Source organism: Pipistrellus hanaki, assembly GCF_964339955.1.
Source record: "Pipistrellus hanaki genome assembly, chromosome: 2".
NCBI lineage: Eukaryota > Metazoa > Chordata > Mammalia > Chiroptera > Vespertilionidae > Pipistrellus > Pipistrellus hanaki.
The window spans coordinates 176,890,544-176,914,020 of record NC_140504.1 but is presented as its reverse complement, the minus strand read 5'-3'; the positions used below and the strand labels follow the sequence as shown (position 1 = coordinate 176,914,020).

Genomic DNA, 23,477 nt, shown 5'->3' with positions numbered 1-23,477 from the left:
GGGACATCCCTTTTGCAATCTGGGACCACTGGCTGCTAGCCACTTGCCTGCCTGCCTGCCTGATCACCCCTAACTGCTTGCCTGCCTGCCTGCCTGCCTGATCACCCCTATTCACTCACTTGCCTGCCTGATTGCCCCTAACTGCTCACATGCCTGCCTGATTGCCCCTAACCACTCTGCCTGCCTGCCTGATTGCCCCTAACCACTCTGCCTGCCTGCCTGATCACCCCTAACCACCTGTGCCTCAGCCCCCACTGAGATGACTTCATCCAGAAGTATGTCCGGAAGGATGTCCAGCAGGTCATTCGGCTGTCCAGTCTAATTAGCATATTATGCTTTTATTATTACAGATAAAACAGTCACAAATTGCTCCAACAGGCAACTGCCCAAACATTGATGTGCCCATTCTTTAGTTGGGATATCTTCTCCAATACTAAAAATAAAATGAACCAGGGAGGTGCATAAACAACCCCCCCCACACACACACCTACGTATTCTTCTTTATGGATACATTCATAAATATGCCAAGAGAATTTTTCCAACCAATGGTGAAACTGTTTGCATGCTTTGCAAAATCCAACAGATTTGTATCCAATTAAAGCAACAAGTTTACATAATTTGGTTATATCTTTTTTTTAATATATTTTATTGATTTATTTTTATTTTATTATTTTTTTAATATTTATTTTCATTGATTTTTTACAGAGAGGAAGGGAGAGAGATAGAGAACTAGAAACATCGATGAGAGAGTCATCAATCAGCTGCCTCTTGCACACACCCTACTGGGGATGTGCCCGCAACCAAGGTACATGCCCTTGACCGGAATTGGACCTGGGACCTTTCAGTCTGCAGGCCTATGCTCTATCCACTGAGCCAAACCGGCTTCGGCATATATCTTTCTTTTAAAATGTCACCTAGACCAGTAATTGGCAAACCACGGCTCGTGAGTTTGCCACTCTGTTTACTAATGAGTTTGCCAACCACTGACCTAGACAGTTAGAGATCAAGTATGGAAGAGATTGGGGCATATTTAAATTTAAATTCAGTGAAGGTGACTGGGACAATGAATAATAACAAACGGGGGGCAGATGTCTCTGGTGTTTTTTTTGTTTGTTTGTTTTGTTTTAATATATTTTATTGATTTTTTACATTGAGGAAGAGAGAGGGATAGAGAGAAACATCAACCAGCTGGCTCCTGCACACCCCCTTCCGGGGATGTGCCCTCATCCAACGTACATGCCCTTGACCGGAATCGAACCTGGGACCCTTCAGTCCTCAGGCTGACGCTCTATCCACTGAGCCAAACCGGTTTCGGCTGTCTCTGGGTTTTTATTATTTATTTATTTATTTATTTATTTATTTATTTTTTAAATCAATCTTTATTGTTCATATTATTACAAAGGTTCCTCATTTCTTCCCCCCTCCACCAGGTTCCCACCCCACCCTCCGCCCCCTCCCCATCCCCCATTGTCCTCATCCATAGGTGCAGTCTATGTTCAGTCTCTTTCTCCCTCCCTTTCCCCGATAGTAAATCCCTTTTCAGATAGTAAATCATTTACTTAGCATTTTCTCATATCAATAATACCTCCACATGCCCAATGATACATTTCACACAAAAGACATTTCCAAATAGGTCAACCAGTCTCATCCAGGCCCCACCCAAGGCACTCACAGATCAATACCACAGCCCTATACTAACTCAACACATCCAGATCTAAGCCTTCATCACTTGATTCAGCAGACCCTCAAGTTCCCAGCCATGTCTGAGAGGCAGCCGTGGGGCAGGGGCAGGCGAGGAGCGAGCTGTTCCGGGCCTGGCTGCTCCGGACCTGGCCTCTGTTGCTCTGGTTCGTTCCACAACCAGCTGCTCCGGGTCTGGTCACTGCCGCTCCCGACCTAGTTGCTCTGGACTTGGCTGCTGCTGCTCCGGGCCTTGCCGCACCCGACCCGGCTGCTCTGGGCCCGGCTGCTCCGGGCCCGGTATTTATTTATTTAAATATATTTTATTGATTTTTTACAGAGAGGAAGGGAGAGAGATAGAGAGCTAGAAATGTCGATGAGAGAGAAACATCGACCAGCTGCCTCTTGCACACCCCCTACCGGGGATGTGCCCGCAACCAAGGTACATGCCCTTGACCGGAATCGAACTCGGGACCTTTCAGTCCACAGGCCGACGCTCTACCACTGAGCCAAACCGGTTTCGGCATGTCTCTGGGTTTTTAATACTCTTTACCTGAAAGGTGAAGTTGAATATAGGTTGATCTGGGAAGACAGTGACATTGGGAACCATATTAAACTTGGTAAATGGAGCAACAAGTAGCAGGTATTTGTCTTTAATTGGTTTAGGGTTTGGGTGACATCCAGCAATCAGTGAAAATTTCCTCCCTTAGCAGCACTCTCAGAGAGTTTTAGTAAAATATTATTTTTCAGAGGGGGGGGGGGGGAAGAAATGAGGGAGAGAGTGAGAAAAGGAAGAACAACTGGGTTTGTTATCATGTTGATAATCTTCTCAAAAATAAAGGTCCGCCTTATATGCAAAGACCAACAAGAGATAAAGACAATAAATTTAAGTTAAGAATCTCTGGAAGAATTGGTGTGACGCAGGCCTGGTCCATTTTCTTGGAAATAGTTGTTTACTTCAGCTGTTGTCTTCTTCTCATCCTGTTGCCTAGATTTTGGTCAGAGTTTGTTTTCGGGACTTTGCTCAAGGGTCTGGTTAGCTGAGAGATGAACCCGTGAGTCAACGCCACGGAATTTAGTAATAGATCGGTCCGAAGGACCTGATAAGGTCCTGTCCAGCTGGGATGGAAGAGTCTGTATTGGTGTCTTTTCCAGCAACAAAACGCCCGGGCCTGAGGCTCTGAGGACATTCCTTGTCTCCCAGGAGCCACTGTTACGTTGTAGGGTGTTGATAAGCTCCTTGCAGTGATGCAGGAGATCTCCTTTGGTGCAGTTCTTCATCTGGGTGCATAGCACGACCTGTGATCATCTCAAAGGCGAAAATTTGTGTCTTGCAGTGGGAGTAGAACGAAAAGTTAAGGCGGGTTCAGGAAGGCCTTGGGCCATGACAGATTAAATGCCATGCAAATTTCTGCCAACCGAGTATTTATTTTTCCATTGGCTTGTTCTACCAATCCAGAGGATTGGGGATGATAAAATGGAAATGCTGATGGATAGGCCAAATTTTACAAACATTTGAAAAATCTATCCTATAAAATGAGTTCCTCAATCACTATTAAGCTCTTGAGGGATTCTTGAAGTTATAATAATTAAAAAAAAAATGTTTTCTATCGATTTCAGAGAGGAAGGGAGACAGAGAGAGATAGAAACATCAATGATGAGAATCATCGATTGGCTGCCTCCTGCACCTTCCACTCTCTGCCCACTCCATGGAGCCTGCAACCAACCTGAAATTGAACCATGATCCTGACCTCCTGGTTCATAGGTCAATGCTCAATCCCTGAGCCATGCTGGTTGGACAGACTGATTTTTCCTAATAGGCCTTAGCTACTGCCAGGGCCATGGCAAGGGAAAGCCTCAGCCCAATGTGAAAACACACAGATCATGATTAACACGTATGTATACCCACATGAGAAGGGGACGTTGGATTCAATCTAATTGCCATACCTCTAAAGGACCCATTAGGAATGGAAAGTGGCCCAGAGAGGCATGCGACAGTTTCCCAGGGTTATAGTTTGGACAAATTTTGCCCATCTTAGATGCCTGGTGGGCAATAGTGGGTAAAGAGTCCCATCAACATTCTTTTCTTCATTGGATCATTTTCTCGGTGTTTTAAGGACTTAAATCATCGATGAAGTTTAAAATCTCCCTTTGGAGATTGTTGGGGAGGACAGGGCGGTGAGTAGGTCCTAGCTATAAGCATCAAGAAGAATCAAAGGAACAGCCTTGCTTAATCCACTTCCCCTCTCCATCCTCCAGAGCCATGGCATGAGGTTTGCCTGGTCTTTGGTCTAAGTGAGGAAATGGAGGGAGGGCAGGAGTAGATGGTTCCTATAGGCAGGGTTGTTGTTATCTCCTGGGAAATAGCCAATTTCAGTTCCTTGCACTTTGGAGAAGAAGAATGTCCCTGAATGATAAGAAGAACAAAAAGGCTCTGAAAGTCAGTATGGCATCTGGGAGTGCCAGGACACAGTTTGTCTTTAATTTTCTGTCCAGATGTGGTAGGGATACCAGCATGGCAAAGTCATGGATTACTCCAAGAGCATATTGTCTGTCAGTATAGGTATTGATAGTTTTATCTTTGGCTAATAAACGTGCTTAGTAAGGGCATGTAGTTCTTCCCGTTGGGCAGGTTTGGCCTCAAGTAGAGGGCTTCATTCTATGATTGTATTAAGGGAGACAGTGGCACATTTAGCTCTGTAATTGCCATTGGGTTCCCTTAAATCGGATCCGTTGGTGAACCATTCATAGTCTACATTGGGAAGTGGGGTTTCGTATATATCCATTTGTGGGGTAAGGATTTGGTCAGTCAACGTAATGCAGCCATGCGGGATGTTATTCATCTGGAAAAGGAAGTAGGGTACAGGAGGAAGTACTAGTAAGTTGCTTTGAGGGATAGTAAGGTGGGGTGAAGACAGAGGAGGACTTTATATTTGGCTGGATGACTAGCAGAAAGATTCTGAGTATGAAAAGAATTAAGGAGAGTTTCAGCGGAGTGTGGAACATACACAGTAATAAGAGATCACCAGCTTTTCAGTAGCCTTATAAGGATGGAAACAGTGACAACTGCCTTAAGGCAAGGGGGAAGTCCTTGAACAGCTAGATTTAATTGCTGACTAGACTATCCTATAGCCTATTTTACAACCCCATGTGATTGAGTAAGAGCCCCTAGATTCTAGAGGTCACTTCAGGGTCATAAGTGAAGATGTGAAAAGGGAGGTTATAATTTGGATGCTCTAAGGCACATATGTCAAACACAAGGCCCGCGGGCCAAATCTAGCCCGCCAGGCCTTGCAATGTGGCCCGCACCACGCTGTCATCACTGCACTACACTGTCAGTTTATGACATTGTCAGTTTATGACTGTTCAGTAAACCATTCGGCCCGCAATTTAGGCTGGATTTTAGATTTTGGCCCCTTCTCTGATTGAGTTCGACACCCCTACTCTAAGGTCTCAGCTAAGGTAAGCTGAGTTTCTATTCTTTCAAAAGATTGTTAGGCCCAGCGGTGTGGCTCAGGGTTGAGTGTCACCCTATGAACCAGGAAGTCACGGTTCGATTCCTGGTCAGGGCATATGTCTGGTTTCGAACTTGGGGATGTGCAGCCCATCAATGATTCTCTCTCATCATTGATGTTTCTCTCTCTCCCTCTTTCTGAAATAAATAAGAACATATTAAAAAAAAAAAAAAAGATTGATGGACATCAGATGTCCATTGTAGGGAGTCAGAAAAGGGATTCTTGAGTAGGTCACAAGTGGTTGAGACAGTAAGAAAAAATTAAGAAGCCAGTTCTGACAATCATGGACTGTCAAGGAATGACTGACTATATTATTTATGGCTGAGGTCTTGAGCAAATTTCCATCCTTTTCCATTGGGTTTGCAGATGGCTAAGATGGGGGTAACACAAGGGCTGCCCCTAGGAATGATTAGACATCTATAATAATAAAAGCATAATATGGTAATTAGATCTGATGACCTTCTGGACAAAGCCAGGGCTGTGAGGGAAACTCAGGTCTCGGGTACAAGCAACTAGGGGAAGGAAGGACTACTCTTGCAGGAATTTCATGCATCGGGCCTCTAGTGTGTACAACATATTTTATATATATATATATATATATATATATATATATATATATATATATATATATATATATATATATATATATATATATATATATAATCCCACCCAAGGCCTCAGGATTTAGGGGATATTATTTAATACTAGAGGCCTAGGTGGGGTCTCTTGGCAGGTCCTGCAGGGATCAGGCTGAAACCGGCATCCAACATCTCCTGAGGGATATAGTAGTGTGCGAAGCAGCCAATGGTCAGAAAGGAGCTGTTCCTGCTCATCCTGGCCCCACTCATTCCAGCCTTCTCATCCTGGTCAGCTGAACGGCGTTCTGGCTGTGGGAGCACACTGACCACCAGGGGACAGCTCCTGTGTTAAGCGTCTGCCCCCTGGTGGTCAGTGTGTATCATAGCGACTGGTTGACCAGCTGTTCAGTCATTGGGTCACTTAGGCTTTTATATAGAGAGATTGAGGAAGAGTTCTTTTTTTTTTTTTAATATATATTTTATTGATTTTCCACAGAGAGGAAGGGAGAGAGAGAGCCAGAAACGTCAATGAGAGAGAAATATCGACCAGCAGCCTCTCGCACACCCCCCACCGGGGATGTGCCCACAACCAAGGCACATGCCCTAGATCGGAATCGAACCTGGGACCACCCAGTCCGCAGACTGACGCTCCACCACTGAGCCAAACCGGTTTCAGCTGAGGAAGAGATTTTTAAAAAATATTTCTTTTTTTATTTCAGAGAGGAAGAGGGAGAGAGAGATAGAAACATCAATGATGAGAGAGAATCATTGATTGGCTGCCTCCTGCACACCCCACTGGGGATCAAGTTCACAACCCAGGCATGTGCCCTTGGCTGGAATCGAACCCAGGACCCTTTAGTCCGCAGGCCAATGCTTTATCCAAGTAGCTAAACCAGCTAGGGTGAGGAAGAGTTTTTGGGGGTCTATCAGTGTTTTACTTGGGGTTCTGAATGCACATGGCCCACATCAGGTTTGGACTGTGCCCATAGGCCTTTGGGCAGCACTGGGAGAACAGGCTGTATGTAGTTGATGAGACTAGTTGAATAAAGGGGGATTTGGGGGAGAGCCACTCTAGAGATAGGATCCCTGGTGAGAAAAGGAAATATGGGCTTGGTAGGTTTCTAAAAAGTCTATTCCCAGGAGGTTGATAGAATGAGTAATAAATGATAATAATTACTGGTAAGAGATCTCAATCACAAAGAGATGAGTAAGGATTTAGGGAGTGACATAGGTTGGTTGGCTGCTCTGACTATCTATTATAGATAAATTTAGAACTCTGGGAGTTCTGAAAGCATGTTGGGGTTTGAGGACAGAGAGGGTGGCTCTAGTGTCAATTAGAGCTCTAGCCAGTTCTTCCCCAACTGGTTTGTTTTAAGTGGTGGAAATGTCCCCTACTGACCCTGGAGCATCTCTAGACCTGCTTAAAGAATGAGGGTTGGGCCAGGACCGGTTTGGCTCAGTAGATAGAGCGTCGGCCTGCGGACTGAAAGGTCCCAGGTTCGATTCCGGGCAAGGGCATGTCCCTTGGTTGTGGGCACATCCCCAGTGGGGGGTGTGCAAGAGGCAGCTGATCGATGTCTCTCTCTCATCGATGTTTCTAACTCTCTATCCCTCTCTCTTCCTCTCTGTGAAAAATCAATAAAATATATTTTTTTAAAAATAATGAGAGTTGGTAAACATTATCAGGGTTTAGTTATAGTCATTGTTTGTATTTGAGACAGTCCCTTTTAAAATGTCCAAGTATTTACAACCCCCTCTCCCCCCACACACACACCCAAGTTTCTGATTTTGATTTTGAGAGACTGTAATTCGGGGGCATGTCTCTCTCTTTTAAAATTTTTATTAGATGAGATCTGGCGCATTCAGGGTGGTATAGCTGTAGACTAAAAATTTTATTAGTATTTACTTTATACTGAATTTATTCCTAGGTCATAAGTTTTGTTTCTTCAGTCTCAGCCGGGATATATTTTTTTCTGGAATATATTTCCCTCTTCTGGTTTAGGAACAATCTGCACGTTTTCGGTAAGGATCCTGTGTGTCGCCAGGAGAGCTCATGTATGGGTTAATCCACCGTGGGCTCTGGAAGTTGCATACCACCTCCTGGGAGCTTTGTTCACCTGGATGTGCTCAATGACCAGAGACTCTACATCTAAACCCTTAAGTTCAGCATTGCTCTCTGGGTTTTTTTTTTTTTTAGCACGTGCAGCAATCATTCAGCACTCTTTTTGGGCCACCGACCCTGTGTCCAGCCCCACTGTTTCACCTGGGCACACCTACCAGCTCCACAGTGTAACGATGGGATGACACACATTGCTTCTGGAAAGTGACATCCTTCAGATACTTGGTGGTTTTTTGGACACTCAAACCCTTGATAGCCTGGGCAGTTTCACGAGTGTTCTTAAAATGAGCATGAATATTTGAATCTCTTGATTTGTATGATTTTATGGGTGTTTCTGGGTCAAGTGAATAAAGATCACCTCTGGCTACTTTTTTTTTTTAATATATTTTATTGATTTTGTACAGAGAGGAAGGGAGAGAGATAGAGAGTTAGAAACATCGATGAGAGAGAGCCATCGATCAGTTGCCTCTTGCACACCCCCTACTGGGGATATGCCCGCAACCAAGGTACATGCCCTTGACCGGAATCGAACCCGGGACCCTTCAGTCCCCAAGCCGACGCTCTATCCATTGAGCTAAACCGGTTTTGGCACCTCTGGCTACTTTTGAGAAGAGTGGGGCATCCCTCTCTCTTTTTAAAAGTATTTATTTCTCAGCTTTAAGAAAATACATTTTTTATTGATTTTAGAGAGGAAGGGAGAGATAGAAGCATCAATGATGAGAGAATCATTGATCTGCTGCTTTCTGCACACCTCACACTGGGCATAGGGCCTGCAACCCAGGCATGTGCCCTGGCCGATAATCAAACCATTAGACCTGGTTCATAGGACAACTCTTTTTTTTTTTTTTTTTTTTTTTTTTTTTTTTTTTAATATATTTTATTGATTTTTTACAGAGAGGAAGGGAGAGAGATAGAGAGCGAGAAACATCGACCAGCTGCCTCTTGCACACCCCCCTACCGGGGATGTGCTCGCAACCAAGGTACATGCCCCTGACCGGAATCGAACCTGGGACCTTTCAGTCCGCAGACCGACACTCTACCACTGAGCCAAACCGGTTTCTGCTCATAGGACAACTCTTAACCACTGAGCAACACCAGCCAAGCAGGACATCTCTTTTTAATTGTTGTAGTTCGAGTGCCAGAGTTTAGCAATCTTTTCCTGATAATCTAGGGCTACGTAGCCCTAGGTTTCTGTCTTTCTCTAAAGTCTTACATAGCTAGTTAGCCAAAGAGGCTATATTATGGGGTTGTTTTGTGGCCCAGTTAAGGTCATGTTTTACCAAAGTACTAAAGCTAGCCACAATTATGGAATTGAACAGACTGAGAGTTTCATTATTCGATTTTTTAATCCCTGAATTTTGTTGGAAAGTCCGTTCAGTTCTATCAAAATAGGAACAGGTTTGTCCTTTCTCTGTAGACAACGGTGTATGGCTTTCCAAAAGACTTCGCAAGGAAAGATTTGAGGAATAATTTAGTGGCCTGTGTGCCTTCTCAAAGCCCTGGGCACCAAAGTCCTCCTGAGGTTCATTCCGATCAGCGGTCAACAAACATTTCCAGGCTAAACAGTTCCTACAAACATGTGAATAATGTGATAAAGATCAGAAAACCCAGGCTGATAGGCACTGATAATGAGATTGAAATGCCATTCAAATTCAAGGGAATTAATCTTAGGGTCAGGGAAGCCCTTTACTGGGGCCATAAATTCAAACTTAGTCCAAGCAGTATAAGAATTTTGATGGTCTCCATCACCCAATTCAACCTTAAAAGGAACTATTAAGTAAGGGGAAGGAAGGTCTGGTGCATTAAGAGAAGTAGACATCAGGAGAGGAGAAAACAGGAAGTTCAGAAAGATCAGAAAAGAGAGAAAAAATTGGGGTGTGACGTGGGAGTGGTGGAAGAGGTGAAGAGGGTGTTTTCTCTGGAGGGGGGGTCTAGCTTCAGAATAACATGGGCAAAATTTAGAGAGTTCCCCAGTGGTTCCTCTTTAACTTCAATCTCACAGGTGCAAATTCCTTTTTCTAATTTATCAAGGTGTTTATTCCATTTAAAATTATTCTATTTAAGAGGGGATAATGGGTCTCATTTAGTGCTCTCAAGGTACCAGTTAAAGAAAGCCTCCCATTGTCTTTGGGAGGTTTGGTATTTTCTTTGTGCTGATTGTGCTTGCAAATAAGCAAGTTGTGAAATCTCAGAGCCCCATCCGGGTCAGCAAAATTTAAGATATGCTGGGTCTGAGTGATATTTGTCCAAAGACCCAGCTAGAGACCACTTTCTGTGCCATGGGCCCTGTGCATCAAGGTGGCTGGGGTACCAGAGGGTGGCTGGTTATTGAATGGGAGCTTAGAACATGGACTGTCCATTAACACCTCCAAGTGGCCCTTAAGCCTCACTGTCCCCACAAAACTTAATGGGTGATGTCCCAAAGAGCCATATGGACCAAGTCCAAATCGAACCTTGCTGGTGCTGAGGCATTGATTCTGAGACGGCATTGGGAGGAGAGCCTGGGTGCTGCTTCAGATCTCACTGCTGCCATCGAAATGGAAACAAATCCAAATGGTGTCGGAATGAAAAAAGGAGAAGCTTGCCCTTGCTGGTGTTGCTCAGTGGTTAGAAGGGTCCCAGGTTCGATTTCTGGTCAAGGGCATGCACTTGGGTTGTGAGTTTGCTCCCCGCTCCTGGTCCAGGTGAGTGCAGAAGGCAGCAGTCAATGTGGGTGCCTCTTTTTTTTCCCATCCCTCTCTCCCTTCACTCTCTCTGAAAAGCAATGGAAAAAAATATCCTCAGGGGAGGATTAACAAAAAAAAAAAAAAAAAAAAAAGAGGGAGAAAACTTTATTCAGGCGAATAGTTTGCAAACTGGGGAGACACAGCTTCCGGTAAACAAATGAAAATGTACTTCACTTGAGACAAAGGGTAAGATGATTTTTTGTTTTTACAAAAACCACTCAGACTGCGTCTTCTCCCTCTTCCTCTCCAAAGGGCGGGTTTCCCACTCAGGAGAGGATGCTGTACCTCCTGGTTTTGGGTGTGCTGCACATTCAGAGGCATTCCCCAGGAACAAACTATAGAAATGATCCCTGAAAGTGCAGTCTGCTGGGGAGGGCTGTTCTTTACACCAAAGTTCCCACCCAGGTTCCTACTAGTAATTAGGTCCATTTTATGTAAATGAATATCCAATTCACACAGTTCTGATTGGTCTGAATCACACAATTCTGATTGGTTGGGGCAGGTCTCAGTCCATTGGTTGAAAGGTAAAGCAGGATATCCTTTATAACAGTTGACTCAAGCCCTAACCAGTATGACTCAGTTGGGCGGAGCATCATTATAAGCACTGAAGGGTCAGGAGTTTGATTCCTGGTCAAGGTCAATGAGAAACATCGATCAGCTGCCTCCTGCACACCCCCTACTGGGGATGTGCCCACAACCAATGTACATGCCCTTGACTGGAATCGAACTTGGGACCTTTCAGTCCCCAGACCGACGCTTTATCCACTGAGCCAAGCTGGTTTCAGCTGCTTTTTATTTTACAAGTTTGTAAAATAACATTGAGATAATGACTCTTGTCTTGTCTATTCCGGGGTGTCTAAAAATTTAAGCAAGACCTCAACATCAGGGAGAGGACCCTGGGTACAACTCCTCACTAGAGGCTTCTCCTGCACCACTAAGAAAGAGTAAGAAATCTCCATTCAGTATCGTGGAGACTCAGGTGTATCTTTTTTTCTTTCTTTGTTTTTTCTGGGAGGAGGGTGTTTGAGGCTCAGGTTTGGGATCTACTGAATTTTATTGAATATGAGCTCCTGTAAAATGTTAATCTCCCCATTATTTTATGTTCCACCGAGAAATAAAGAAAACAAATGATCAAATAAACGAGGTCACACCTTAGATTATACGATGCATTTGCTTTCTGAGATGTTAAATCTGAAAAATGTTTATCTCGAAATCAACGACTCAGTATGGTATCTGCACATCTCTTCCTTAGGTGGGTAGGTCATCTGAGCGACACCATTCACCTGATCCCTTCCTTTCCCTCAAACCTTCTCCTTCCCCACCCTGCCCAGCCAGTCCCCAAGCCCTGTCTTCTCCACGCCTGCTGCCGCCTGCCTCGTTATCTCTCACCTGGACCCAGCACCAGCCTCCTAACCAGCCGCTCAGCTTACTCTCCTATCCATTATTCATTCCGCAGCAGCCGAGCGATCGTCTCATGTCCTTGCTTAAACATTTCCACTGGCCGCTTTCCCCGCAGGGTGAGGTCTGTTTAACTTGGCGTTTGACTTTTCATGACCTGGCTTCTGCTTGCCATTTTAAGCCTCTTGGCACTTCCTCCAAACGAAATTGCTTGGTGCTTCCTCAAAGCACCCTATGTGTTTTTCTTTCCAGGCCTCCAGGCTTTTGCACCAGCTGTTTCCTAGGCTGGGACTACTCTTCCTCCAACAAGTATTTATTGAACATGTAGTAATTGCCGGGAGCTGAGAATGCAGGGCCAAGCGAGGCAGGGCGAGACAAAAATGGAAACGTATAATCATTGCATTAGAAGCCTTACACATGGTGGGCATTTGAAAATGTCAACCTCGGCCTCAGAAAGTTTAAGAATTCGAAGAGCGCCGAAACTGGTTTGGCTCAGTGGATAGAGTGTAGGCCTGCAGACTGAAAGGTCCCAGGTTCGATTCCGGTCAAGGGCAGGTACCTTGGTTGTGGGCACATCCCCAGTGGGAGGTGTGCAGGAGGCAGCTGATCAATGTCTCTTTCTCTTCGATGTTTCTAACTCTCTATCCCTCTCCCTTTCTATAAGAATCAACTATATATATATATATATATATATATATATATATATATATATATATATATATATATATATATATATATATATATATTATTGAAAGAGGGCCAGGGAGACAGTATGAAGCCCATCAGAACCCCGGATCTACCACAGGGACTACCTGTTGTACCTTGGGGGGGAATGGCCCGCGGAGTCTTCACCTCTGTGAAATGGAAACGTGCCCGCCCCACAGAATTTCAGGGAAGATTTTACACGCGATAGATATCACCACGCGGCCGTGCCGGGCCGAGGGCCCCTCCTCCACGGGAGGCGCGGGCCCCACCCCGGGAGGCTGCGGGCGAGCCCTGGGCGCCTCGGAGCGCCGCGGCCGGAGCGCGGGGAGCGCCCAGCCTCGGGCTCCGGCGGCGGGGCCGCGCGCAGACCGCAGGCCGCAGACCGGGCGCCGGGGGAGGGGTTTGGGGGGCAGCGCTCCGCCCCATCTCCCCACTTCGGGGGCCAGCCCCCTCGGCGCGCCCCCGCCCCCGCCCTCGGGCCGTGGGGGCGGGGAGGCGGGGCCGTGACCCATTCATGCCGGGAATCGGATCCAGATGTTCCCGCGGCGCGTGCAGCTGCATCCTTGCCTTTTTTGGCGAAAAACGTGCGGCGGCGAGCGGATCCCGGGCCGCCTCCGCTAATCCTCGGGCGGAGGGGGAAGGGGGCTGGGGGACCCGCACCGGGGGCTCTGCGGGGCTTGGGAAGGACTACTCAGGGAGGGGAGACGCACCCGTACCCCCGCGCTCCCGTAAGCCCCTCCCTTCTCCCGGGAGGAAAGAGCCCGTAGCCAGCAGCGGGTTGCCAGGTTAAGCCCTAGAGGGACGGTAGCAGCGGGGCGGCGGCCGGGGGGAGGCGGGGGAGAGATCCCTTTCTCCGGAGAGATTTCCCATCCCGCGGCCCGCAGCTCCCCCCTCTGCCGGCACCGAGGCCTGGAGTAGCCTCAGAGGAACCCTCTTTCCCCTCCGTCCCCGGACACACACACACAGGGCCCGTGCGGCCTCACACTGCTTTATTGCAGAATCTCTAAGGGGGTGAACCAGTCCACCCCTCTGCCCACCTCTGGGCAAATGGAGCTGAAATGAGAAAACAAACAACGATGGATCGCGGGCCGGGCAGAACCCTGGACCCTAGGACCTTCTAGCCAGTGAGCCCCTGACCTGCTGCCCAGACAGCCCCAGCCCCGGGTACAGGAGTGGGATGGGGGTGGGGAGGGTCAGGCCTGAGTCCAGGACTTCGCAGGCACCCGGAGGAGACCTACAGTCTGCCGAGAAGCCTAGACTGAAGGGCCTGGGTCCGAGTCCAGGTGTGGAGGGGAGGGATCTAGGGCCCTGATTTGGGGAGAGGGACTGGTCTGGGAACCACAACTCTAGGGGACAGGACTGAGTATTCTAGAGTTCAGGCTTGGGAAGGAGATACGAATGGCAGAGGGTCCGAAGGAGCCCAGGTTTGGGGACCCCGGGCCAGGGAGTACCAGTTTGGGGATGTCGGAGTGGGGAGGCTGGATCCTGGAGCCCAGGGGGAGCCCCAGTTTGGGGAGAGGCTGGGTCCGAGAGGCGGTTTGGAAAAGGAGCCTTAGTCCTCAGGGCCCCGGTTTGGGAGGGCCTGGGCCCAGGAGCCCTGGCTCAGGGCCCCGCCTGGCTGCAGCCCTGGCACAGCACTTTGTCTCCGTCGGGCACGAAGCCTTGGCCCACCAGGGAGGCGGAGCAGCGGGCGCAGGCGAAGCAGCTGTGGTGCCAGTGGCGGTCTTCGAAGGACACATACTTGCCCCCACCGAGTCCTGGAGGGAGGCTGGACGTTAGCTCTGCTGACCCGGAGGGCGGTCCGGGCCCTCGGCCTCCTCCAACCCCAGATCCCCTTCCCCTGCCTGCACCCCACCCTCTCAGTTCTCCGACCCTTCTCCCACCTGTGATGGGGCGCTTGCAGCTGCTGCACTTGGGTGCAAAGAGTTCTCCAAAACAGGCCACACAGTACGGATCATCATCCCGGGAGGTGAACTGCTGCCCTGCCAGGGGGGTCTGGCACCCCGTGCAGACCAGGCATTCTCGATGCCAAGGCTGGTCACGGTATGTCACGCCACCCTGTGTCAGCGTCTGTGGGGGCAGCATCTGTCAGCAGGGGGGGAGCGGGGATTCCCACCCCACAACAGAGCCTTGCTCAACCCCCACCCATCCTACCGTGGGGGCCAGGGCCCCACCCGGTTGGCCCAGCCCCCACCTTGCTGCAGCGGGCACAGCGAGGAGCAAACTTGTTCTCGTAGCAGGGCACGCAGTAGTGGGCACCCTTGTCGGGCACGAAGGACCGGGAGCCCAGGGGCTGCTCACAGCCGCTGCACAGGAAGCAGTGCTCGTGCCACGTCTGGCCTCCGTACTCCAGCTTCCGGGACCCTGTGGGGAACAGGGGTCCCGCTCAGAAGCTGGGCGCCAAGCTCCTGAGTGCCACCCTCCGCTCTGGCCCCGTTCCCCAGGAGAATCCCGTTTCCATAGCTCAGGCAGGGCGGTGTCCGTGCACATGCAGCAAGGCCCCCACCACACGTATTGTACATGCTAACCTCCCCAAACACTGGGCATGTTGGCCAGGCACATGCTAGGCCCCCATACACTACACATGAGGGTTTGGCACATGTGGAGTCCTCATATGGAACAGATAGGACTGTCTCATGTCATTGACATGATGACTCAGTATATGCTAGGCCCTTACGCACCAGATTTGATGGTTTTAGCACACCCACAGCTACCTGACTTACACTAGCCAAGCAAGTTCTAAAGTTCTGGACACGGTAGGTTCCGTACATGCTAAGCCCCTGCATATCCCAATCATGCCCTTCTCCACATATTCTACATCCTTACACATATTAGTAAGCATGCACTCAGAACACATGTTAAGCCCTCTGTCTCTGCACACACCAAGACCCACTGTACCAAGCATGACAGTCTCAGCATACGCTTAGCTCCTACATGCACCAAACATGCAACTCTTTTGGCATGCGAAGCCCTAAGGCGTGTCAGTTTGTCCATCCATGGTGAGCCCACAGGTGTATACCTGGCCCACCAGTCCAGTGCATAGTATAAGCCCTCAGGAATGTACCAGGCCTGTCAGTTCCCGTACATGCTAAGCTTTCAAGTGTATACCTGTGCATGCCAGTCCCTATGCATGCTAAGGTCCCAAGATCATACAAGCACAACAGATCCTGCATACCCTGAGTTTCTAAGGACATGCTGCCTGTGCAGGTCTTTCCTGTATAAACCTCCACGTATGTATCAGACAGGCATTGCCAGTCCCTTGCACATGCATGAACCAACCCTGCACAGAGGCCAGGCATGCCGGTCCCACACGCCAGGAGCCCCCGGGGACGTACCCGGCATGACGGTCTCCCCGCAGGCGGAGCACTGCGAGGAGAAGGCACTGCAGTAGCAGTCGTTGCAGAGCAGCTCGCTGTCCTGGCAGGTGAAGGGCTCGTCGGCCAGGGAGCGCTGGCAGCGGCAGCAGCGGAAGCAGCCCTCGTGGAAGTGGCGGTCTTCGTAGAATAGCTCCTGCCGGAAGCAGAAGCATCGCAGGGGCACTGGCACCTCTATCCCCTCCCTCCAGCCTCCGCCCGCTCCCTGCCCCCCGCCCGGGCTGGTCCTTACCCTCGAGTCATGCCCGATCAGCTGCTGGCACTCGGCACAGGTGTTGGCGAAGGTGTTGTCGTAGCAGGGGACGCAGTAGGGGCCGTTGTCCGTCTGGATGTATTTCCGGCCGTACAGGGACTCGCTGCATTTTGCACAGTCAAAGGCCTCACTCATGGTGGCGGCGAGCGAGCCCTGCTAGGGACACAAGGGGCAACAGGGTCACCAAGGAGGGCTGCGGCTTCACTCCTTGCAGGAGCCTTGGCATTACATAAAGAGCAAGAGGCCAGGCATAGAAAATGCCAGGTCAGCCCAGCCGGTGTGGCTCAGTGGTTGGATGTCAACCTTTGAACCAGGTCACGGTCTGATTCCTGGTCAGGGCACATGCCCGGGTTGTGGGCTCGATCCCCAGTGTGGGGCGTGCAGGAGGCAGCCAATCAATGATTCTCTCTCATCAATGATGTCTCTCTCTTTTCCCCTTCCTCTCTGAATTTAATTAAAAAAAATTTTTTTTTTTAAAAGAAAGAAAATGCCAGGTCAGAGTAGGTGGGGAAAGGGTGCTGCTGGGAACCCAGGAGTCCTGCATGTCTGTTTCTATATTTAACGGCGGGGGTAGAAGGGGGTCAGGAAAAAAATCAGGAAGCAGAAGTTGTTTTCTTATCTGGGCCCTGGCAGATCTGGGGCGAGGGGGCTTTTCCTGGGTCAGTGACTCATTTCCTGCCCCGGCCTGAGCTTAGCCTCCACTGTCCCTACTGTCCCCAAGGGGGCAAGATCAGGGGCAGAGAGCCACCCCATCCTCTCCCGGAGGAACAGCACTCCACCCTCGCCTGAAGGGACCCTCGGGATGCAGATAAAGGAGCTCCAGACGCGGGGAGCGTAGGGATGGGAAGGGGCTGTTCCTGTCTGTCCCCATCCAGGAAGCAGTGGGACGTCGGAGGTACGCTGAGCGGATGAATGGTGGAGGTGGAGGAGGCGATGTCATTGAGCCTCACCTCCCAGGAGAGTCAGCTCAGCAATGAGGACTTCAGGGGCCCAGCCTGGGTTTCAGCAGGAAGGAAATCCTGCAAGCTGGACCTGGGCAAGCTTCCCCAGCTGGACTCTCTGCTCTCACCCCCCGCCTGAGCTCTGGTCGCACCAGCCTGGGCAGCCCGTGGCCTGCAACATCTGCAGCAGCTGTGGCAGCCCAGACGGCCAGATGTCAGGTTTTACCGGCAACAGGGAGAGAAAAGGGAAATGAGCCGCCCGGGGAGGGAGAGGGGAACTGGAGCAGATTGTGCAGCGTGCCTCCCTGCCATCTCCTGCTGGGGGGCATCACGCTTGGCAGCATCTGGCAAAACCCAGGAATCTTTCCATCCCCTGGGTCACAACGTCCCTCCTCCTGCCTCTGGGAGAGACAGCCTCTCCCCAGCTTTCCTGGTTTCTAAGGGTTTGGGGCGGGGGAGTGAAGGGTGAGAGAGGGAGCCACGGAAGACATTTTCTCCCCAAAATCAGACCCCCTCTCGGGTGGGGAGTCAGGCAAGGGGGAGCCCTAAGAGCTGTTGCTGCAGACACCCACTCCCCCCACCAAACCTCAGACACTTTCCATTTTCTCAGGAACAAAGCATGTTTGCGGGATGAGGTCATCCACACAGCTGCCTCTGGAACAGGAGGGTGGGGAGTGGGGGTGGTGGTGGGGAAATGGGGTTCCTGGTCCCTTCGGTTGCCCCTGACACCAGTCTCTCGCCCCAGAGTCAGTGCTCCCCACCTCCGGCCTCCTCCATCCTGAAGCCTGCTCTCCGAGGACCGGGGTCCTGGGGTGGGCGGAGAGGAGGCCCCAGGACCCATCGGAAGGGCATGTCCTCACAGCACACACGAGCCCGGGGAGTACAAAGGAACCCACCAACCTACTCCCTCCACGTCAGACCTCAGGAACTGGCAGTCCCCAGAGCCTGCCCTGGCTCCAGTTGAAGGGAAAGCCCTCCTTTTCTCAGCCACCCACAGTGGGAAATTCTCGCCAACAAGCGTTTGCTCTGCCTTGGAGTTCAGACTCCAGGCGCCAACGGACGCCCCAAGCCTGTAGGATCTGGCTCTTCGGAGGGGATGGCTCGTGAGCTCATAGCCGGCCTTCTGTGCGGTGCGAGGACACTCACTTCATACCCTGGCCAGGGCCTGAGGCCACCGGGAGCTGGCGTCTTCGGAGCAGGGACTTCTGGGGTAGGGGCTATGCTGCAGGGTGGAGGGTACCCTCGCTAGAAACCCTGCTTCCTACTGCTCAGGCCTGGGTTTCCTCTGGCCCGGCATCTGAGGATTGCCTGGGCTGTCAGCCACGGGCAGCAGGGGGCACACAGGTGGAGTGTGGCTATGCCTCTGTCCAGGAGCGCCTGGGGCCTTTTCCTTCCTTCCTGGCCTGGCTCTGAGAAGCCGCCACCTTCCCAGGCCCATGCTAGCCCTGGCCACCCCCCCACCCCCCCGGGAGGCACTCACCACTCTGAGACAGGGACACCCCAAATAGGGTATGGGCATGGCTTCTGTTTCTTTCCCAGAATCCCCTCGTCTGTCCAGCTGGGCTCCAGTGAGGACAGAGTGAAGGGCACTATCAAGGCCCACCTGTCTCTGCCCGTTTCCCTCCTTCCCCCGCTCCCTGGCAGCACTGGGGGACCGAGGGAGCCAGGCTTGTGTTCCTTCCTGGCGGGGAGGGCTGTGCAGCGGAGACTGCTCAGGTGGCCAGATGGCGCTCAGCCCCTACCCCCACCAGCACACACACCTCTACACCTGTCCCAGCCACCCAGCTGGCACCTCTCGGAGCTCAGAATAGCTGGATACATGGCCGTGCCATGTGGTGTGCAGAGGCTTCAGCTGTGAAATGTAAACCTGGGTGATCTTGGGCGAGCCACTCACGCTCTCTGAGCCTGTTTTCCCATCTCCTACGACCTCCTACCTCCTGGGTTTACTGTCGGGCTGAAATGTGACGATGACAGTACCCGGATGGGGTATAACCACCAAGTTACCCACCCCCTATGTCCCGATAAAAGAAAATTCACAGAAAAAAAAAATTAAAATGTGATGATACTTGGAAGCACCTTGAGTTAGTTAGTTGCCAGTCAATGGAGGATATTCGTGTTTTTATTATTAGCCCCTCCCTCCTAAGGGGGTCAGACAATCGTTTCTCAGCCAGGCCTGGATCGGGGAGCTGGCCTGGGATTTGACCTGGACATTCCTAGTGTAGGCCTGGGGAGAGAACAGGGAGGGAAGCCCTGTGTCCACCTGTAAGGTGACCAGACGTCCCGATTTTTAACAATTTGTCCCGCATCCTGCAGCGTTTTTAAAAAGTTCCGATTTTTGGAAAGAATCTTTCCCAAAAAATCGGGACTTTTTAAAAACGCCCCGGGACGCGGGACAAATTGTTAAAAATCGGGACTGCCCCGCCAAAAGCGGGACGTCTGGTCACCTTACACTTGGGGCACCGAAGAAGCCCAGGCTAGGAGGTCAGCCTGACTCCAGCAAGCATAACTCTGAGACCCCCCTCACACATCTGGACGCTCCTCTCCTCTCGCAAAGTGCATTCCCACCCACCCACCCAACCACCGTCTCAGGCCAGGGCCCGGGCGGGGGCAGACTCAAGGTCATTCAGGTACCCGAGAGCCCAGGGGCCCTTGGCTGTTTCTCTTTCCTCAGAAACGCTGCGATGGTGGTGGGAAGGGGGGAAAGCGCGGAGAGCAGGGGGACATGAGATGCCAGGTGACATCAGCAGGACAGGAGCCCGGCTCTTCTCTCCCGCTGCCAGCCCTGCCCTTGGAAGACACCCAGGAGCCTTTCCAATCACCCGTGCCAACCGCTCAACCTTTCTGCCCCCCTCCCGCCCCCACTGTCCACCTCCCTGGCCAGGCCCCACAGCTGTGAGCCAGGATCAGCACGGACCCCCCCTCTAGCTCCCTGGAGATGACAGGAGACTAAAGGGGAGACACCGAACTCAACCCACCGCTACCCCCACCCCCTGCTCGCGGGCACCTACCCCAACCCTCCACTCCCCCTCCCTGTCCTGGGCCTGGGAGTCAGAGCAGTTTAGGGGGAAGGGGGGGTGAAGGGGTGGGAAGCAGGATCCAGCAGCTGCTCTGGGGACAAGAGAGGAACAGTTCATTCACCCCGAGTCCCCCAGGGCTGAAGCGGCCGTCCAAGATCCGAGTTTAAAAATAAGTTGAAACTGCCTTTGTATATGCCTGGGGCTCTTGATCCTAATCTTGGTCCCAGGTCCTCTCCTCTTGGGGACTACGTTGGCCCCGAGTTTGTGTTTCCCCACATTCTTGCTTCCCAGTCTTCTGGGCCCGGGTCTCTCTTGCTCTCTGCCCGGGAGGCGGCCAGGGCGCCTCCATTAAATCTCAGTCTCCTGCATCCAGCGCTGTTCCGTTCCCCGGCCCTGCCTGGGTGTGTGCACACACACCTCACAACTGTCTGTACGCAGTGGGTGTCTCTGTATCTCCCACTGGCCATCTCCCAGCAGCTCGCCTCTGTGAATTTCTACCTCTGAACACCCACGTCTGGTCTCCTTGTGTCTCTCCTGGGAAGAAAGTCTCGGTCCCCACCCCATCCCGTTCTCCATCTCTCCGCATCTCTGCGTGCCCGAGTGTCTCCGTCTCAGGCTCTGAAGGTCTGGACAGGCCTCCAGAGGCGGGTTCACAGCCAGGCTAAGGAAGCCTAGGCTCCTGGGCCCCTCTCCCCCCCAGGATCCCGGCCGCCCTGGAGTAACCGGACAACCAAGGGGGGTTCAGGCTGCCTGATTTCTGCCCCCAACCCTGGGAAGGGCCTTACCACGCAGTGGTCACTAGATTCCCTGTCCGCTTTTTCCTAAAAAGCTCCACACAACCTGGGCTGGCGCCTATGCCTGGGGCTGTGTCTCACTGACTCTCAGTAAGCCCAAGTCCCGGTCCTGTTTCAAGTAACTGCAGCCTCCTGTCTGAGCCTGCCTCCCGCTCCCGGTCCCGGTCCCGTTCCCGGTCCCGGACTCCCATTCCACTGGGCTTTTGGGACCCTCAGTTTCTAGGACCCTCCGGTCTGTATTTAGAGACTCTGGCTTTTCCATCTCAAACTTGGCCCCCTCCCCCGGCCTCTCCAGCAGCGCCCTCGCCCCGCCGGGGCCGGAGCAGACCCTCCGGGGCTCCGCGCCCGGGCGCCCGCGGCCAGACCCGGCGGGGGCGGGGGCAGGGGCGGGGGCAGGCCGCCGCCGCTCCATCCGCGGCTCCGGGGCCGGGACTCCGGGGCCGGGGCCGGGGCCGGGAGCCGGGATCGGAGCCGGGCGCGGCGGGGAGCTCACCTCGAAGCGGGCGGCGGCGGCGGGGCGCGCTCGTGGCGAGGGGGGCCGTGCGGGAAGGCGGGCCCGCGTCCCTCCGCTCCTACCTGCGGGCCGCGCCGCGCGGGGCCGAGCGAGCTGCCGGCGGCTCCCCGGCCGTGTGGGCGAGTGGGAGCGCGGCCCCAACCCCTCCCCGAGGAAGTGAGCGCCCGGCCCGGCCCGCCCCGCCCGGACCCCGCCCCCCCGCCCCTGCCCGCCGGTGCGGACCCCGCCTCCCGCCCGCGACCGCCGAGTCCAGGGGTGGTGGGGGGACGGGCAGACCCCGCCCCGCCTCCCTTAGCCTGGAAGCACGCTCCAGCCCCCCTCCAGGGGCCCAGACTAACCTGGCTCTCCCACCCTGCCCCGGCGGCCAGGACCCCGCCCCTGTCCCCATGCTGCAGCTTTCCAGCCTCTCCCTGCGTGCCCCTTCCTTCCCCCCCCCCCCCCCAGCTTCCCCCACATCCCCGTCTCCAATCTCGGGCAAGAGGTACCGGACCCAGGACCCAGCCGATACGGGGAACCAGTCCATATGGGGACCAAGAGCCTTCCTACCTCTTGGTGTCCTTCTCCCCCACACCAGTTCCCCCCCGGGGTCACCCTCAGCCCGAATTTAAGTGAAAGGCCCTCATCCAGCCTGGAGGGGAGAGTGGCTTTGGACCCAGGGCCATGGCCCTGTCGTCAGTGACCTCGGTGGTGGAGTGAAGAGGGGGTCCTTCCCCCACCCGCACCCCCAAAGGGACTAGACTTTCCAAGGGCCTTCTTAGTCCACATCTCTGAGTGACAAAAGCAGAAGTAGCCACCTCCTCACCTCCAGCTGCATCCCCGGACCGAAAAGTCCTGCCTAGGTTTCCGCAGTGCGGGGGATAGTTTTGACCTTCGAAGCCCAGGGGAGACCCTGACCCTCGGCCCCATGATTTTTAGGCGAGGAGTGTGCACGGCCAGGGCCCGCCGTGGGTGGTGGAGGGAACCCCTCCTCCCTCACCTCCGCGGTGTCCAGCCCTCTGGCTTCCTCGCGCTGCCCTGGAGGGAGGCTGGCGCCTGCCAGGGACACGAGGCCCCACCAGGTCTTTGAGGCCACCTCTCCTGGGAGCCTCAGGCTTGTCACTAGGAATAAATAGCCTCGATCTGGAAGGGTGGGGAGGGGAGGCGGAGGGAGGCTCGGCGGCGCTGTTTGCAAAACAAGAGACAACAAAACCGATCCTGGAAACAACCTCAGCACCTCGAGTGGGGATCCGGGTGCCACAGAGGGACTTCAGTCCCCACGCTGGGTCCAGCCGAGCTGTCCGCGGAGACCCATTCCCTCCCAGGCTGGGGCGCCCGGGAATCCTCCTCTGCGGTCTCTGAATCACTTGCCCGCCTTCCTGGGTCCCAAGTCACCCCCGAAGCTAGGTTTCCTTTCAGAATTAACCGTAGCTTTGTTCACTATTGGTGTTCTTGATGCCTGAACTGTTACGTGCCACGAGGGCAGGCCATGGGTCCTTCCTGATCATCACCCCATTCGCAGTACCTACTGCAGGGTCTGGGTAATAAATGTCTGAAGGATGCATGAGTGACAGACGTGCTTCAGTTTGGACCCCTTCTCCCCCCCTAGTTTGGACCCTAGGCACCTGTTATTAGGAATCAGGGAGGGAGCAGCCATGGGTGGGCCCTTACTTTTTCCTTTTTTAATATATTTTATTGATTTTTTACAGAGAGGAAGGGAGAGGGATAGAGAGCTAGAAACATCAATGAGAGAGAAACATTGACCAGCTGCCTCCTGTACCTTTTGTTACTTAGATCCCACCGGGGATGTGCCCGCAACCAAGGTACAAGCCCTTGACCAGAATCGAACCCGGGACCTTTCAGTCCACAGGCCGACACTCTATCTAC

At 52.5% G+C, this 23,477-nt stretch overlaps 1 protein-coding gene and 1 pseudogene across 7 annotated transcripts; both read right to left on the bottom strand.

The window, feature by feature from the left end:
* Window positions 1-7,644: 7,644 nt before the first annotated feature.
* Window positions 7,645-8,236, bottom strand: LOC311617327 (large ribosomal subunit protein uL22-like; annotated as a pseudogene). The gene has a single exon. The product of its transcript is annotated as a large ribosomal subunit protein uL22-like (transcript).
* A 5,457-nt stretch (window positions 8,237-13,693) lies between these two features.
* On the bottom strand, window positions 13,694-22,729 carry FHL3 (four and a half LIM domains 3). Of its 6 annotated transcripts, none has more exons than XM_084872257.1 (6): window positions 22,591-22,729; window positions 16,328-16,501; window positions 16,057-16,231; window positions 14,916-15,085; window positions 14,605-14,791; window positions 13,694-14,478 (listed from the first exon to the last, which is right to left on the bottom strand). In XM_084872257.1, exons 2-6 carry the CDS (start codon window positions 16,481-16,483, stop codon window positions 14,324-14,326), a joined length of 843 nt encoding a protein of 280 aa, XP_084728383.1. In that variant the 5' UTR covers window positions 16,484-16,501; window positions 22,591-22,729; the 3' UTR covers window positions 13,694-14,323. The 6 variants fall into 6 exon arrangements, with proteins under 6 accessions (XP_084728383.1, XP_084728384.1, XP_084728381.1 ...); XM_084872258.1 differs by having other exon boundaries at window positions 16,328-16,504; window positions 22,591-22,687; XM_084872255.1 differs by lacking the exon at window positions 22,591-22,729 and adding an exon at window positions 21,594-21,755.
* Between the last annotated feature and the right edge of the window lie 748 nt (window positions 22,730-23,477).